Source organism: Scophthalmus maximus, chromosome 6, assembly GCF_022379125.1.
Source record: "Scophthalmus maximus strain ysfricsl-2021 chromosome 6, ASM2237912v1, whole genome shotgun sequence".
Classification (NCBI taxonomy): domain Eukaryota; kingdom Metazoa; phylum Chordata; class Actinopteri; order Pleuronectiformes; family Scophthalmidae; genus Scophthalmus; species Scophthalmus maximus.
Window position 1 is genome coordinate 24,974,432 of NC_061520.1, and position 18,069 is coordinate 24,992,500.

At 44.7% G+C, this 18,069-nt stretch overlaps 1 protein-coding gene and 1 long non-coding RNA gene across 10 annotated transcripts in view; both read right to left on the reverse strand.

Annotated features, from left to right (window-relative positions):
• Positions 1 to 18,069, reverse strand: part of cadpsa (Ca2+-dependent activator protein for secretion a) — a 136,105-nt gene that overhangs the window by 64,115 nt on the left and 53,921 nt on the right. For all 9 annotated transcript variants that reach the window (XM_047332920.1, XM_035631318.2, XM_035631315.2 and 6 more), the window contains exons 10-13: positions 11,743 to 11,851; positions 11,342 to 11,554; positions 3,848 to 3,984; positions 2,733 to 2,920 (exon numbers count right to left, since the gene is read on the reverse strand). In XM_047332920.1, coding sequence (XP_047188876.1) covers positions 2,733 to 2,920; positions 3,848 to 3,984; positions 11,342 to 11,554; positions 11,743 to 11,851 — 647 coding nt within the window. The remainder of the gene's footprint in view (positions 1 to 2,732; positions 2,921 to 3,847; positions 3,985 to 11,341; positions 11,555 to 11,742; positions 11,852 to 18,069) is intronic.
• Positions 13,478 to 14,025, reverse strand: LOC118309329. Its single transcript, XR_004793456.1, has 2 exons — positions 13,821 to 14,025; positions 13,478 to 13,695 (listed from the first exon to the last, which is right to left on the reverse strand). It is a non-coding gene; the product is annotated as an uncharacterized LOC118309329 (long non-coding RNA).

Here is an 18,069-nt window from a genome sequence, read left to right on the forward strand (position 1 = left end):
CTTAGCCGACATTTCATTTATGTCTTTTACAGTGCGGACGTGCAGCTGGACCACAGTTCAATCCTCACCCTTCGTCGGGCGACTGGGAACCCGAATCCGGCTCGGTGCGCCGACACCTCCAGGCCAGCAGGCCATTAGGAGGGGGCAGGGGGCGGTTGGGGGGCGGGTGGCTCTGAGGTGTGCGCACAGCGCAGGGACGGACGCACCAGTGGAGACGTCGGGGCCCGTCACACACATGACAACATGTCAACCTGTCATGCCTCCACCTCCAGGCACAGTGGCTGGACGGAGGGAGAGCAGGTCCGTGCCTGATGTGTGTGGACGTGGACGTCTAGCTATGTGCGGCTCATTATTTTGGGGATTTTATGGAGAAAAAGAAAAAACTATATTTAGATGTAAATGTACACGAGTATGTATTTATGTTGAATATAAATAATTAACTGTGGCGGCAAGAAACCACTTTTTGGATATGTAGTGGGTGTAAATTACACTACTCTGTGCATACAGACCTTTTTAAGGGGGAAGGAAAAATATGATAAGCCTCCACTTAGGGGGTTTCAATCGAATTCTTTTTTTCATCTTTCTCTCTGAGCGACGGTTGTCCATCCGTCCATGCTGATTAGAAAAGGCCTCTGTCCTCGGTTGCTGTTTGTCAGCAGGAGAGAGGGACGGATGGACGGACGGATGGACGGACGGATGGACGGGGGCACTTACAGACGCCCACCTGGCCTTTGACCTCGGCGCTGCTGTGGCCCCTCGTCTGTCTTTGTTACCCTTCACTTGCAGATTTGCCGACTGACAGATTTGATGTCTGAGCACATCACAGCAGATTAGACCAGAGGTAGCCGCTGCGGCTTCGATAACAGGGCAACACGCACTAGAGCCGAGTCCAGACGACTCCCGTGTCACCGCCAACCCCCAGGAAATGACATCATTTGATCTCTGACTGACAACTGCCCCTCCTCCGACACACTCACGGGGGGCTGCTGCCGTTTCTGTTTTAGTTTTACTTTATTTAATCCACAGTAAATGCAGTTCACACAACACGTCGGTGACAAAGGGTCAGACGCGACACCAGCAGCGTTGCCAGATCTGGCGGGGGAAACAAGCAACCAGGTCTGTAGGAACAAGCCCAGAAGAAGGGATAACATTTATTTTCTCTTCCTGATTTCATCTTTACATTACCCGTAGAGTTTCTCCCGTGTTTATTTTGGCAGTGTGCCCGCTGTGGCATTCAATGGCAAAAAAAATGGGGCGGGGTCATGCATGCGCCGTCATCACGGAGTTGTTGACGGTTCGCTGCATAATGGGACAGTGAGCAAGACAGAGAGCGAGCCCAAAAAAACGTAACCCCCGACAACCAATATTTGTAAGCAACTTTACAAAAAATGTATTAAAAAGGCCCAAAGTCGCTTATAATAAGCGGACTTGGCAACAATGTACACCAACTCTCACCAGGATAAACCCTCGATTAGTATGTCTGCTCTCCAAAAGAGTCCAAACTAAAAGTTGCACTTGACTCCACATTGGCCCAACGGACCGTTCAAATGAGTCCGAATGAGCGTGCAACACATTTTCATATTGTTGTGCCTTAAAGTGTCATGTCTGTGTCGTTTTGATTTAATTGGGCTTCTCGCCTTTTCCCTGTGAATGAATTGAATTTGAAATGGGAGCGATTGCTAACGCAGTCCTTTTCTCACCGAGCCCCACTGATGCCACCATGCACTTGGGAACACTGTACCTCGTGTGAGCTCTGGAAGTGCAGTGCTCAGTCCGGGCAGGAGGAGGATTCAGGAGAAATGTGCAGCCACTCAGAGACGGACATTTGCATGTCTCCTCTTCTTTTGTCATTAAAAATAGAGTGAGTTTTTTCATCATTAAACTCATCTTTAGGCGCCACATTTTGCGCATTCGGTCACAGTCATTGTTTAGTGAGTACAAAATAAAGGTTTCACACTTGTTACCAGACAATTCCTGTGCCTCCACGTTGGCAAAATGTTAATTAAGTGGTTCTGATACACAAGTTAAACCTCAGTTGTTGAGTATTTGAATAAAATATTCTCCGAATTTCCATATCTCAGCTGCAATTTAACAACATGAATAATAGCCAAAACCTTTCAGACAATAAGTTCATATTTTCCACCCTGGTTCGACTGTAGCCCACAGGCCATGGAATGACTCACCTTTTAGTTCCTGAGAAAAGGGGGGACCTGAAGTCCCTTTTCTTCATGAACTCAATGATTTTGAGTTCTCTCCTTGCAGTGTGGGCGGGCAGTTCGGGGGCGGGGGGGAAAAGGGCCTGCGTGAGTTCGGCCTGAGATACCGGCCAGTTTAACAACTCACACACACGCTGACTGAAGTCGTCGTGTGGGAGGAGCGCAGGGGTTTGGGTTGGAACAGTGATGGGAAGGTCGTGAGGTAAATGAGAAACAAGGTTAATAGAAGAAGAAGGAAAAAAAGACAAAAGAAAGAGGAAGAATTGAGCGTGCACACATGCAAAGTGACGGAAAAATCGACATGCAAGAAGAAGCAACTTAAATCTGAAGGCAGTAAAAAGGGTGGAGTGGGGGCGCGGTCACATGATGCTTCATGTATGTTGACTGACTCGTCACCAGTCTGTCGCCTCCTGTCATGCTCCGAGTCGAGTCTTTCAGAAGAAAAGTCGCTCAAGTGTCTTTACTGTTGGAGCATCCAGAGAAGTTTGTTCCTGTGGGGGGAGAGCCAGCAGTTACCTGTTTCCGTGCACGTGCGAGGCACAGAAGGCGAAGCTGTAGTGCAGCAGGGTGGGGTCGATCATTGCGCCGTTCTCCGCCCTCTCCAGGAGATCGCTCAGGTAACACAAATGCCGGTGGCAGCCTCGGACGCCGTAGCGGGCGCAGTACTCGTCCAGGACAAACACCTGGCCGGGACTGAACCAGCCCTGTGGGCGACACACAATCTTCGGATGAGGCCACAGCGTCGATGGACATACTTGGACGTACACATATTGTTCATTTTTGAAGTGAAATTAGGTGCATACGGTTACTATATATGTCATCAACTAATTCATCATGATAAGGAAAGTTAAATAGTAACCGAGTCGCGGCGCACCGACAGGGTCGTCGTGGATGTGTCATCGGTAGGAAAACTTACCTGTGACCCTCACGCAAAAGTTTAACATCATGCTGTGGATGGATAAAATTCAAACTAAGCTGTTTGCCGACAGTCACCAGAGGTGTGTTTGGAGAAAAAAAAGAGAGCTTTCAATGAAAAGAAAACTTTTAAACAATTATTTGGGGGTTTGTGGCATCGTCTGTTGTAGTCGGCCTTATTCTCAAATGCGTATCAGTCTGGGACCTCTCAGTTCATTTTCGATTCCCAAGAGGCGTCACCAACGGACGCCGACGAGTCATGTGACGTCTGTTGAGGGACGTCAAAATGTCCACAGACGAGAGCAGAGGGGAGATGATGTGACGACGGTTCAACAACGTCAGTGGCGATTGGACCGGCGAGTTTTCTGCCGGCAGGAGATCACTTCCCAGCGGAGGAGATCCAGACCGTATTCTGGCAGAGTAAATTTAAATGAGCTCTCAGAATTTCGTCTGGGTGCCAGGCTATGTGTGGCGGCCATCGACTGTATATAAAGATGGTGGCGGCTGAAGGGACAGATAGGGCAGAGGAAAAGTGGAGTCCGCTTAATATCAGAAAGCAGCGGATGCAGATATCTGCTGTTGAGGGGCTGTGATGAACAGGGGGACAAAGGAGTGTGTGTGTGTGTGTGTGTGTGTTTGTGTGTGTGTGTGTGTGTGCGTGTGTGCGTGCGTGTGTGCACAAACGAGTGCGACACCACTGACGACAGTCTCCTCACCAGGCAGGAGTAGGAGTCGTTGAGTCGGTGGTCCAGGGTGAGGCGCTGCACCAGCTCAAAGAGCGAGGCGTGGTCAAAGTTGCAGGGGTTGGCCGAAATGAACTCGTCCATGCCGTGCTTCTGGGCTCGGTCAGCATCTGCACATGTGCAACCCCGTCCAATGAGGACCATGAGGAAAGAGAGGGAGAGGACGCAGATGTCAAAAAAAAATCTATGACACGTTGTGACATCAAAGGTTCGGATTTACGAATTTAAGTTAACTAATGTAATTTTCACTTTCAAGAATCGCTTTTGATGATGAAGCACTGAATTACATATGATAAAATCTAAATTCCATTGGATACTAAACCCACTGAAATGAGACTCACCCTTAAAGTATTAAAATCATATGTCCCAATCAGTCATTAGGTCGTGTGTCTAGCAAATTACTCCACTAAGGGGGTTACTAAGGGGGTTACTAAGGGGGTTGCCATGTGAGTCCACATGCAGGGTAAAGATAAGGTGAACAGGAGAGTTTTCAAAGCGGCTTTCAGGAAGTGAGGGTGGGTTTAGAGGTTAAAGGTTAGTTCTACGGTCTAGGGGTCATGTTGTGGTCATGCATATTCAGAAATCTGTTGTCCTCTTACTTATGCATGTTAATACACTGATCTTGCTTTGGACTGTCCCAGTCCCAAAACTCGTATGCATGTCCAGGCTTTTTTTTTTTTTTTTAAGTCTCCTGAACTAACCACTACTCCTTAACCCCGATGGTAAACAAAGAAAGATGGGTGGTGTGACTAGCTGCTGTGTTGTTCGTAAATGATGGTGAAGTGTCTCTCAAGATAAATGAGATAAGACCGGACGCATCAAAGCTCCTTTCCTTATAATTTAAAGAATTTCTTATCGTGGCAGCAGCTGAAATACTTATGGTCATTTCAATCAGTCAGGGAACCTTCCTTAGAAACAAAAGCCGCGTTTCCACCAAAAGTACCAGGAACTATTAGCCAAAATGCTCAGCAGAGCCTGCACCTCGTCGTCGGTCCGTCTATCGTAGCTTGTCTTCTGCGTGTCCATGACCAAGCGCGGTGAAAAAACTCAACGGTTGTAAGCTTGCAGCTGCACACCGGCTTTCAACCATGGTACTCGACCAATCACAATTCTTCAGCGCTGCAGTCCCGCCCCCATAGATCCTGAACCTTGGATTAGTACTACCTCCCGAGCAGGGTCTTTTTTCGAGGGTAAATAAATTACCCAGGAACTAAATTTGGACCCTTGGTTTCTGCTGTCGAGTTCCTCCTTTAGTTCCTAGTTCCTGGGTATAGTTCCTGTGGTGGAAACGCGGCTAAAGACTATTTAAAAAGGGTAAGGGTTCGTTACCCTGTGTGGTAGATCCTGAAAAGGAAGGCAATTGCTACTGTGCTGCAGATATGCTGTTGAAGACAAGGTACCAGACCACAAGACCAAGACAAATGCTCCGTCTCAGGTCGTGTATACCTCCATACTCACACTTGCTATTTGCAGTGCATAAGTGCGTTCACATCGACAAGTAGGCAAACAGGCAATGCACTACAAGTATCAGATGGTGCACTCAAGATGGTCACAAAGTTAAATATCAAAGAAAAAGTTGTGAAAATGGCGACGGAGACAGGAGGAAGGTGCGTCGTCAGCGTCAATGTCATTTCAACATTGCGTGAAAAGATCCTCCTTAAGTCAAGTGAGCGAAGCTGCCGGCAGATCTATGACAACCACGGTCACAGGTTGTGATCGTGTTTTCCAGTGAGTGCACAACATTCCCTTGTACGGGTGAGTATACTGTGTACAAAGTGCACTCCAATTTGTGACAAGATAACGTTGGATATCCCCTGTCCTATCTATTCTCATTCATTTATTTGGAGTATGACTGCAGCAGTTAGACAATTCTTACACATTGGCCCATCAATGGTCGGTTATGGTCTTGTGACTGATATTTTAATCAGCCAATAACAGGGAAGCCTTCAGATTTTTGACGTATTGTGGAGCTAACTCGCTATACAAGACAAGTGCTACTGTAAAGAACAAGTAATTTTTTAAACTGAGGGCCAGAACTGCAGTTAGTTCCCCGGTCACCGCATCAAATCGATTAACCCTCCCCGTTTCTAAAAAAACTCTCAGTGCAACATCGGTGGCCCCGGCCTCCCGTTGTGGCCCCTTGTTAATTGCTAACCTCAAAATCTTTTGGGTTGGGAAATTAGCCGGTTGTGTGCTTGTGGTTGTGGCTTATTAAAGACATAGTTGTTTGATATGTCACCACAAAGTAACCTTTTGCCTACCACTGTCTGCATTATGTTAGATTTCACCAGACGGCTAGAACTGAGAATGTTCAATACCGATCGATAGATTAGACCCAGTACATTGTATGGGTATAACTGAAACCATAAAAATATGGCGTTTCCATGGAAATCGGAGTAAATGGGCTACAATAAAAGCTACACGTGGCGGCCCTCTGCTTTTGCTGCCCAAAATCATGGCTTTCCTGTCTGTTGTAGAGACCCAAAAAAATGCCTGCAGCATTGATTCAATACTGCTGATTACCTGGAGCACACATTTGCTGTTAGGCCTTTGATGAATTCAAGATATCTTTAAGTCTAGTGCACAAAGGAAATATAGATGTTTTGAGATCCAGACAGCCACCAGTAGTTAGTTTGTTATTGTCTGTTACATTACGGTAAATTCTTCAATAAACAGTGCTTTTTCTATTACACATCATTCCGCCAGGGGCATATGAACTTCCCCCTCAGAGGTTTGATAAAGGTTCATCTTATCTTATCTTCAGTTTCTTGGCTGAGGTTCTTGGACCTTCTGGTAGTGGACTACATCCATCTCCTGAGCCACAGCTGCCCCCCCATTACACATATTGTAAAACACAATATCAAATTAAAACAATTAAGGTTGTACTATTACAAAACTGGGGTCTCCAAAAAGAGGAGGCCACAAGGTTATGTAATAATGCAGGACTCACTTTGTATTTCAAAAAATTGTTTTATCGCTGGCAAGATGTGATATAATCAATCCTGGTCCACGCAGCTATGAAATATAACACACACCTCAAAGATTCATTTAGCAATAACTGCACCCCTCATTATAGATTCAATCTAACTTTGCTCTCCAATGGACGGTGTGGACGGTGTGGACGGTGCGGCCGGTCCCGTCACTCAGGACGAACTTGGGACACGCGTGAGTGAAGGTTATAGCGAGTTACACAGCAGTCAAGAGATTTGTCAGCCAGCGTCCTCTTCACTGCCCATCGAAGGCACCCCAGCTGTCAATCAACAAACAAAACAAAGAGCCGGGATGCTGGGAGCTGATTGTGTCCCCTCAACAAGTTCCACCCTCCCCCCCCAAAAAATCTAAAAAGGTGACATTGCGGTGCCCCTTTGGTCTGTGGCTGGTGGCTTGTCAGGTCTGTTTGATGTGAGTGAGCAGGAGTGGAGGCGGGAGGGCTGGACAATAACATGCAGTGACATTAGTCACCCCCGTCCATCTGGGCAAGGGAAGGTCTGCCCTGACAGTGATTGATGGCTGCTATTCATTTATAGATCCAGAGGAGAGGAACCAGGAGGCAGCGGACACACCGCTGGACCGGGGTCTGATGGTCAAAAGCATTTGGGGGTGGCACATGGCCTCCTGTTACTGTGGACTGATCCAGATCACACCAAGATATTTCTGTCACTCCACATCAGAAGCTTGTCATGGATTCCCTCACACTCAGCCCCTCTCTAACCCAACACCACCGCAAAGACCAGCATTAAGAAACAAACCTTCTCATCGTGTGACTTTCAATCTCAACACAACCGTATTTGTGTCGTTTAGGATGTTGTCCTGACTCAGCTCCGATGTGTCAGGACTGAACTGTGAACTCGTCGTCAGTGAGTCGTTACTTTGATCACTGAGCAGCGTCACTGCCGCCAGGGCCAGCAAGGCCAGCAAGGCCAGCAGTGCTTGACCTGTTTGAGCTAAAGAATAGACATCAATCAGATGATACGTGAGCGGAAGCGATATGTCTCCTTACATCTGATCTCAGAACACCCGTCTGTCCTGCTGTACAAAACATCTGATGTTGCCTGTTGTCAAGGGGCTTGCTGAGCTGTGGCAGGCGACTGGCCATAGCTAGCAACAAAACAAGCGTGCACCATTCTCAAATTAAGTATCTTGCACGCATGACTATACACGTGCACTGATGTGTATGGAAACTGTACTTGCAGAAGAGAAAATAACTTCAACAGTCTTTTCTTCCTTAGCATTAAAGGTTCAGTAGGATATATATATATATATACATTTTATGTGATATTTGATATGTTGAGTCACATTGTCTGGAAGGGGCTCAGACAGATCACAAACAACAAGCCTAAAGCTCCACACTCTATAAACTTCAGGACCATTGGTAGATGTTTTCACATGCAAGGTATTTTTTCAGGCTGCTTTGTTGGGTTCTGCTTCTTGGGCCCCTTTCACTCTGGCCAAAAAAAACTGTTTAAACCCGCCAACACCCGGCATTTTCTGCAGTTTGAAAATGTTTAATTGGCTTCACCTCCTATCGGCAGTGATGTGAATGTCGCACCCGGGTGAACGCCCTAATCTGCGCGATGACGGAGGCAATGAAGGCTCGTCTCCTCCGTCGGTAACTTCCGCGACTCTTTGCCATCTCAGCCACAAATTCCATACGTCTTCGTTCAATCGGCCCTCGGACGTCGTTCAGTCTGCGCTGAGTTAGTATACTTTGAGAGAGTGACAAAAGTACAAGACATAATGTAACGCTGACCGCTGTCTCACTGACTTCCATCCTGGCTGCTTTCTGTTGTTTACTACACCGTTCTTCTTCTTTGCTTCATGGCTCGCAAACGCTTTTTACCGCCTCCTATCACTATGCTGTGTACCGGTCAGAACATGACGCACCGCGTCTGCTGGCGATCATCAGACTCTGGTCTGCTCGCAGTGTGAAAGTGGCCAATTGCCGATTTTTATAGCGGGTCGAGCCGCGTTTCAAAAACCCGGGTCTACACTGCAATTTTGGTGTGAAAGGGTTATTGGGGAGGCTGTTGACGGCCAAGTCTAGGATGGAGGGAGTCGTCTGTTTGATGGTGGGGATGTGGTGTGAAGACCACGTCGTCCCCAAAACCCTTCACTTCGCTAAAACACTTCAGGTACGCTTATGAACCGACAGCTGACGGACCGTGAGGAAATATTTGGTGAATTTTTTTTCAAAAAAAAAAAGTGTATTGGTGTGATGTATAGGAGAAGAAATATTCTCAAAGTATATTCATCCTCGTGTTCCATTGCACGTGAGTACGTCAAAATTCAGCAAAGAGTAAACTCCGAAGATCAATGTCGCCTCTCTGCAGCTGCAAACAAAACCCTGGTTCTGCCTTTGTTGTTACAGTGTTTTAATGTAGTCTATTTTGATTTGGGACCACGGGTGAGGGCATGAGTCGGGGCGACATGATGTTGTTTTATTCAGTGTGCTGATCCAGGTGTGAACCGGCAAGTAGTTATTTGGTAACATTGACTGATTGCTGCCCGATTTAATTGTGCAGCAACCACACTGTATTATTCATGGCCTGGCACTTTTAACTTGGTAATTACCAGCTGCTGGGGCTCGGTGGGATTCCTGTGGTTGTGTCAAAAACAGCTCGCTCGGTAAATTCACTTACACAAATGCACACGGGAAGTTTTTTTACATTTTTGATTTTAATTGGGTGTGTTGATCGGCATGCATTTTGACTTTGAGGGGACCGCGCCGAAATGTTCTTGAAAACTTGATTTTTTTATGCTTTTGCAGAAATGTATAAATAGCCTCTGATTAGCATTTAAATGCCTCCATCATCTGTCGATCCAGGTGGAGCAACAGATGAACGCAGCTGCATCCAGCTGTTTCTGGTCTCAATCCCCATTCAGACGTAAATGTGCATTCACACTTCCTCCACTCGTCGTGTGTGTTTGTGTGTTTACAGAGTGTGAGGCGTGGGGATGGTGGTGGTGGCGAGGGGTGTTAGTGTGTGTGTGTGTGTGTGTGTGTGACTATGTGTGATAGTACTGTACTTTTTATTAATATATTATGTTTGTGGCACTTTTCATGTATAAATTCATGTGCAAAGCAATATGGATGTTTTCCCGTCGCGTGGGACAGCTGGCAACTCCGCTACACCTTCAGTTGTACCAGTAGTGTTTCAGCAGCTGTCCAATACTAAGAACATTTGTATATGATCATAAACAACTGTTACGTGAATATTAATATGTAGTTCATTTGGTGAATAGATTTGTGGGGACCGTTCAGTTCATGTAAAAGAAACGGAAATACTATGACTTCGAGGGAAAGTCCTCAGATTTTTTTTTACATAAAAAAAGGGACGTCCCGATCCTGATTCCAATCTGAGTCCTGATCCGATACTTCTAGATAGTACAGTTGCACAGTGCACACCTCAAGTACATCGAAGTTTTTAAACCAATCCAATGTGAATGGTTGACAATTATATAACTCTGCAATTCAAAACGAGAAAAAAAATGTCTGAATCCAAGCTGTTCCTTTTTTTAACGAAAAGAAAAACCAACTAAGAAATATTGGTATGGCTCTAATCACAATTCAACTTAATGCAGCATAAAAAAGAATAAAATAATTTTCTGATGCATTGAGTCATTATTTCCCTGTAGCAATTGAAAAGATATTTATTTTCTTTTTTCTTATTTCCTTCGTGGATCATATATACCACTGCTGGCCACATGAAAAGCCTATGAAAAATGTTAACACTACACTGGTCAACCCCTGGTGTACAGATTGCAAATAGGCAGACAGAAGCACAGCCAAAGCAAATCATGTATGCATACAAAATGACAGAGAAGCTACATAATCGTGTTTGCCATGTATTTCTGTCTAACACAAAAGGAAGTCACCGAACGAGAAGGAGCGACAGACAACGAAGGGAGGACAGAGAAAGAAAAGTGGAGGAAAGTACTTACCCGTCAATCCGGCTACAAGATAGCAGGGTCGGGGTTTGAGAAGAGGAACAGGAGGAAAGAAAAAGGAAGAAGGAACAAACAGACAGAGAAACATAAAGACACACAGCAAAGCCAGCGACACTTTAACGCAACAGCAGTGTCTACGACAAAGAGCAAAGCAGCACACAGAGTAAGAGTCAAAGTAACAGGTGGAAACATGCACAGTACGTAACCAGGACAATGATGCTGATATGTAAAAACTGAGTGAGACACCGAGCACAAGGAGGGAGGTTATGATAGAAGAAGATAGGACATCTTCATTTAAACAATGTCGCGTTAGGTGCCATCTTCTTGCATGACCGGGGGCCTTCAAGTTAACGGCTCTCAAACTAAATACTGTCTGTTCTGTAAAAAATGCGATTAGACAAAATAAAATGGACGCACAGAAGCAAATAAAAAAGCAGATGGCCGCATCCTCTTTGGGGCAAAGCGTCCGCGCGGTGTGGAGAACTCAAAGGCAAAGAGGAATCCGAGATGAACACTTACAGAACTGAGATATGGGCGCATCGAGCTGTGGCGCCGTGCCCCCCCTCGAGTTGAGTTTCTGGACCTGGGTGGGAGGAACCGGCTTGTGTGACTGCCCCGTGGCCCGGTACATGGCCTGCACCCACAGAATCCGGTCCTGCTCGTCGTCACTGGCAAAGATGACGGTGTCCCCCTCTTTCACAGCGTTGAAGAACGTCCGACCGCCGTCCAGCCCTGAGAGACAGACGGAGGGAGAGGTCGGTGTACCCGCAGGTCCTGCAACTCACACGACGAACGCCGTCGCGCGTGGTAAAAACCACCGAATCGACCGATTCCCAGAATAGCGCCTCTGCCAGTAACAGGAGGTACGCCGCAAATAGCTTTCCCCTCAGAGCACTGTGGTGTTAAAGAGTTACAGTCACCTGGCTGGGGGTCTGTGTAGTCCACCGTGTAGCCGTCCAGCTGCAGAAGCTCCACAGGCTCGGCCTTCTTCTCTCTGTAGCTGCACATGGCAAAGGTGTACTGACTCACCTGCACCAGTCACACGGAGAGAGGAGGTGTTGGTTAGTCTGCTCAGTCAGCTGTACCACCAACCACTGCCTCACACTCCCAACGTTTCTGCACAGTAAAAGCTTCTTCACCATTCATCATTTCATCATTCATGTACAGTCACTGTTCCCTTCCACATTTTATATTCATATGCAAATGAAACATGACAAACATATTGGCGACCAAGAGAGGTTGTCGTTGTCTCCATCACAACATCTCTGTAACACTTTTAGAGGCCCACACTCCACTTCCTCATTTCTGTTGGCTGGATGTTATTACTGAATTTCCGAAGAATCTACGGTAATTTAAGGTGAGAGATGGAGACGTGGAAGACCAGTGTGTAGTTATATATTAATAATAATAATTAAAACTGCAAGCTTCTTCTGTCCACATACATGATGAGTAGAGTACACCATGAAAATGTCATGTAAATGGGATGATGTTTGTGACATAAGTCTGAATTCCTGTGTCAGGAGGTGGCGCTATGACCGTGGTGCAATACTGACGTGAATGTAGATGTGTCTGTTATCATGCCTGAGAAATTTGATGAAGATATGACAACGTGGAGTGGAGTTATGGCAGTCTGATGTTTCCTGGCGGCACATCGAAAGTTGCCGCCAGGAAACATCAGAATGGAGAGGCCATTACATGATGGTGACAAATTTGAAAATATCACCTCATCAAAGGGTTATTGCTTCTTTGAGCCAGTTTGAGGTGGATAATGTAAACCTGCAAGGCAGAGGAACGGCCCCTATCACGGATCGCATCGATCTTTGCTATGAGGCCGCGCCCATGGCGTTCCACGGAATACAAATCTTTCAATAACATTTCATCAACAAGGTTTTTAGATGATGGTTGAATATGAAGTCGCTGTGATTAACCTTCTAGGAGGAGGTACTGGCTCCCACAGGCCTTTTTTGTATGTCCTTACAGGAAGTGCCTCCCCAAGTTTTGTTCATCTACATTAAATTTATAGGTATATTGTAGGGGGCGCTATCGAGCCATTTTGACACAATTAGACGAACAAGCCATTTCACTGAAATGGCTTGTTCGTCTTGTTTCTAACATCTGAAATGATTTCAGATGTTAGAAATTGCCACCCTCAACATTTCTGGCAAGGTATGTAAATGGTAAATGGTAAATGGTAAATGGACTGTATTTCCATTCAATACATTTTTTTGTTTGTGCCTACTAAATTACATACATTTCAGGTACATACGTATGTGAGTTGAAGTTTTTTGTCATTGAACTCTATCATGAGGCGGGAAACAGAGGGTAATGAAAAATAACAATTACAAATTTGAGCGTTCAAGTCCAACTAAAAATAGTAGTATTGATATTAAGTTAAAGCTGGTAGCTTTCTTTATATTATTGTCATGTTAGACAGTAGTTCATTAAAACTATTTGATAGATGAACAATATATCATATAATATAATCTGTAGCTCTATATGTATGTTTATGGTAAGCACATAAGACGTAGTTTGAATATCCAAACTATTCCTTTTTTTGTGAATTAGTGAGTTGAATGGCGTCTGGATCATTGGAAATTGCAGTAAACTGCACATGGTAATCATTCATTTTCACACACAATAACTTACAGAGTCGAATAATATAGAAAATGACATTCTTTAATCAGGCACAATATAACATTTGGTGGTAGAGTAGGGGTAATTTGGATGAAATATATTTACAAAAAGAATTGAATAATGAATTATTTCAAAAGGCTAATATAGGTCTTGTCGAGGTCTCTCCGTGTTGCTCCTCATTGGGTGTCGTCCATGTCGAGTTCTTCTTGAGTTGTGGCGGTTTGGGTGGACTTGAACATCTGTGGATTGGGGGGGGGGGGGGGGGGGGGGGATGTAACATTTGGTTAGTTTGTGTTGATAGTTGTGGTGTGCTGTATACATGCGCTTATGATATAGAAATGTTTTCTAATGTTCAGTGGTTTACCGTGTCTGCGCTGCAAAGCTGCTCGCGCTGTTTCTTCTTTGGTTCTTGCGATGAACGTTTTACGTTTTATCAGGGTTCTAACTTCTTCTTCCAACAACTCTGCTTCACGATGCATTGTGTAATTGTGGTCCGTAGCCTACCATAGAACATTTAGCATTTCCATGGAGGTTTCTCTGAAGTCTGGTCCTGGGTTTTGACATACCTGTATGTACTGTGAAGAGAAAAGAAGATGTTATGCAGTGAACTAGATTGTTATTCATGGTACTGGTGAATTATGTAGGCTATAATGTAAGGCAAGGCCAGTTAATTTTTATAGCACATTTTAACATCAAGGTAATTGAAAGAGCTTTACAAAAAGACAGTGAAATCTTTCAGAAGAAACTCATAAAATGCAAGTTGTACACCAGCTAAATCATTTTTAAAAATGTATATTTTAGAGGAATGCATGATTTAGTTTTAACAAGTAAGTGTATAATGGCGTTTAAGTGGTCAGTATCATGAAATAAATCATTTCATGTTATAAGAAGATTTGTCTGCTGTGTTTTTGGGGGTTGTATTTGGCCTGTGGGTCAAATGTCTTGATACTGTCTGCGCTCTCTATTAAGAGAGTTTAGAGCATGTGAAGCTCAATTGAATGTAAAAGAACATACTGCAGCATTGCATGTTGGCTGTCGTAAGAGTGGTAGGATATAGGCTACTTACTGCATGCAAAGCCTGTTCCAAAGGGTCCAACGCCTGGTCGTTGGTTGTTGGGATCTTGGAGGGAGATCCCAAAGCTGGTTGATCTGGAAGGTAAAGTTGTTTTGAAGCAAAAAGATTGATCAATACAATGTTAAGTCTACATGTGCTTTGGTTAATATATATATATATATATATATATATATATATATATATATATATATATATATAGTGTGATTGAATGATATGTGAAACATGCAAGCCAGACATAGTGTGTATTTAAATGTTGTTGTGCGCAGGCTAAGCAGTTTGTGTATAGTACATGTGTAGAAAAGTATTGTTTACCTGGTTTGGTGCCATGGCGCTCTTGCGTTTTTCAGCGTTTCCAATGTAATGAAGGGGTTGTGGTGTTTTACACCCCTTTTTTATCTTGAAGGTGAACAGCCAATTGGCATTAGGGAGTCGCCTTCACCTTTCAAATAGCATTTAGGTCGACACCCACCTGTGGTGTCTGACAAGCATCAGGTGGCCCCCGTGTTTAGATCTGTTTCTATTGTAAATGGGTTTTTCTCTGGCGATTTTGTTACCAGAGGTTAGTTTCATATTGATTTTTATTATTTACCCAGGTTCAATTTAATTTCGTCCTATTTGAAAAGAAATAAGAATTAAGAAGAAGTGTCTTACAGATGGAAAACAAGGCAAAGTTATGTGTGTGCAAGTACAAGTTGAAGTTAGATAAAAATGAAAGGCACTGGTTAAATTCAATATAGATTTACACAATGACAGCGGGATGTATTTACAGTGGTGGGTTTTGAACAATAATAAAAAGTGCAGAATCTTGTGAAAGCTGTGTTTGTGTGTGACAGATTCACAGTTCTATGGTAGTGAATGGAGGGGGTGTCATGGCGTCCGCAGCTCCTGGATAGAGGAGTGTGTTTGTGCAGAATCACATAGTCAAGAACTGTTTCCCAGACGTCGGCAGTTTGAACAGGGAGCGTGCCGTGTTTTCTATTGTCACGGATAATGTTTATGGTGTTCTATTTTCAGGTGTATGTCATGAATGGTGGCCAGGTTTTGGCGCTTCATCCTATTAATGTGCTTGGTGTCAAGGTAGCCACATGGTGAAGACTTTTTCTTTCAGCAGTTGGAAACTGAAATTGAAACTATGGCTTGGCATGTCAGCTGTTTTTAGATGTGATTCCAAGGAACTTTAGGTTTTCACTCAAACATTTCCCTGCTTTTCCATGTGTGGGGAGGGGGGTTGGTGTCTCTCCTTTGTGTTCCTGAAGCCAGTGGTCATGACCTTTGTCTCGGAGGTGTTGGGGACATGCACGGCCATTTGGCAAAACAACCAATACGCTTTCATCGATTCTCATGCTCGCGATTCTGCTGGTACAGTCGATGGTGACTGTGTAAGCCTTGTTTTGTTCTGTAACAGTTTGGAAGTTGTGTCGAGCGTCTTGCTGCATCAAGCGAGCGATTTGAGTTGTGTGGTGTACAATGGTCGGCCTCGTGGGGTAGATGTGGATTCGACTGCACTGCAATTGAATCCAGTGTCGAAGTCTGTTGCTTTGGAATTGTGTAGGACATTAAATGTTGAGTTTGAAAGTCACAAAGAAGATTATTTTCAGAAATGCAGTTGGAGTTGGGCCCCCCTGTCGAACTGCCAGCATGACTGGAGAGGGTAATGGTTTTTTAGTTTTTTGTGCCACCTTCAGCTCAAGCATAGTGAGCTGTATATAGTGTAGTGTAATGTAACCTGTGCTGGACTCTGGCCCAGGTTTAGTTTGGCTGTGGTCCTGACGCCGCTCCCTGGGCCGGGGAAAGGAAGTGTGCTCTGTTGCCGGCTTTAGCCTGCCTGCTGTTACTGTAGCTGCCAGTCATACCCGCCTGTCGTCACCAATCACCCGGCTCGGCCAATCCAGAGCGCTGTCGCCACCTCTGCCGCTGCAAGTGGCAGCTCTCACTTTAGCTGCAGCTGCATCCCGTGTGTGTGTGTGTGTGTGTGTGTGTGTGTGTGTGTATGTTGGATTTCCCTCCGTGTGTGACAAATGAGATTCCTCACGACAGCACTGATGAGACCCGAGGCCAAGTAAGGGATGGAGGGAACCGGACCGACTCTCCAACAGCTCCCTGGCCTCCAGGACACCACAAAGGCAAATCAGAGTCTAAACTACCGACCCCCCCGAAACACACACACACACACACACACACACACACACACACACAACCCACCCACCCATACCCCAAACCACCAGCCTCCTATCTCCCAGTGTGTCTCTCTCTCTCTTGCAGCTGTCAGTCAGCTGCGCGGGGAGATAAGAGACAGTGATGGAGAACCAGAGAGGACGAGTGATTGGAGGGGATTGCTGCAGTCGATTGTGTTCACATCATTACAGGAAACACATGGATATGAATACTGGGGATGATTTGCTCGATGTGGCATATGTGTTCTCGAACAAACTTCGGTGACCAAGAGCCAAACTTTGTCTCCAACCCCTGACATGTGACCGCGCGTACATTTCAAACAGATCACGCATGCGGTAAAGGAGAAATGTATACTGCCAGCGCTACCATAGTAGGTTTATTTTAAACCTAGGTTTTCTTGCTGATGTTTGTGTAAATGTAATTTAAATTTGAAATAAATGGGGGTGAATTAAGATTTGAACCAATGAGAAATAAATTGAAATTAAATTAATACAAATGTGTTGAATTGAAATGAAGTGAAGTGGTGACTTACTATAAAAGATTTGAACCAAACTAAATTGAATTGATCAAAATGAAATGAACGGAACTGAGTTGAACAAGTGAACTGTATTGAACTGCACTGAATGGCATTGGATCCGAAGGCAGATGTGGACAGATGTGCAATTACATTGGGTTGTGTAATCTGATGCTCTGGAGAGGGGGCGACTCAGGCCACAACCACTGAACTGATTTGGAACGAAAGAGGAGGAGGAGGAGGTGATCCGAGGACAGAGGAGGAGGTGGAGGATGAGGAAGGAAGAACTCACAGGAAGAAGAGGGGATGGGAAACTGAAGATGCGAGGAGACAGAGGAAATGAACAGTGGGGGGAAAGAAGCACGTCTGTATGTTACATCTTGGAATATACTGTGCGTACTGCAACACAATCAAAACAGGAGGCGAGGACACAAACGGTCCAATTAAACTCATTATTTTGAATGTAGATTATCCACCAGTTTCAGGAATTCCCTTTATTATACAATGCAACCACGCACAACTGCTCGCTGAATGTATCATAGCTAATGGAAAACGGATGGAAACGGTTGAAATTAACAAATTGTGTATTTAGCACTATTTGCAAAGAGCAATATTTTTTTCCCAATATTTGTTGATAAAAATTGTATTATATATATATATATATATTTATTTATTTATTTTTTTGGCGGCTTCATATAGACATACAGACATGAGAGGTACCTAACCCTTAAATAAAAAGAAAAAGTGAGTGAGCCAAATTGCCAAATGTGGAAGTATGCTGTTGACCCGTTACAAGCTGAGTTCCCACGTCATGTAGTTGACTGTTTGTTTTTCATTGATTCATGAACT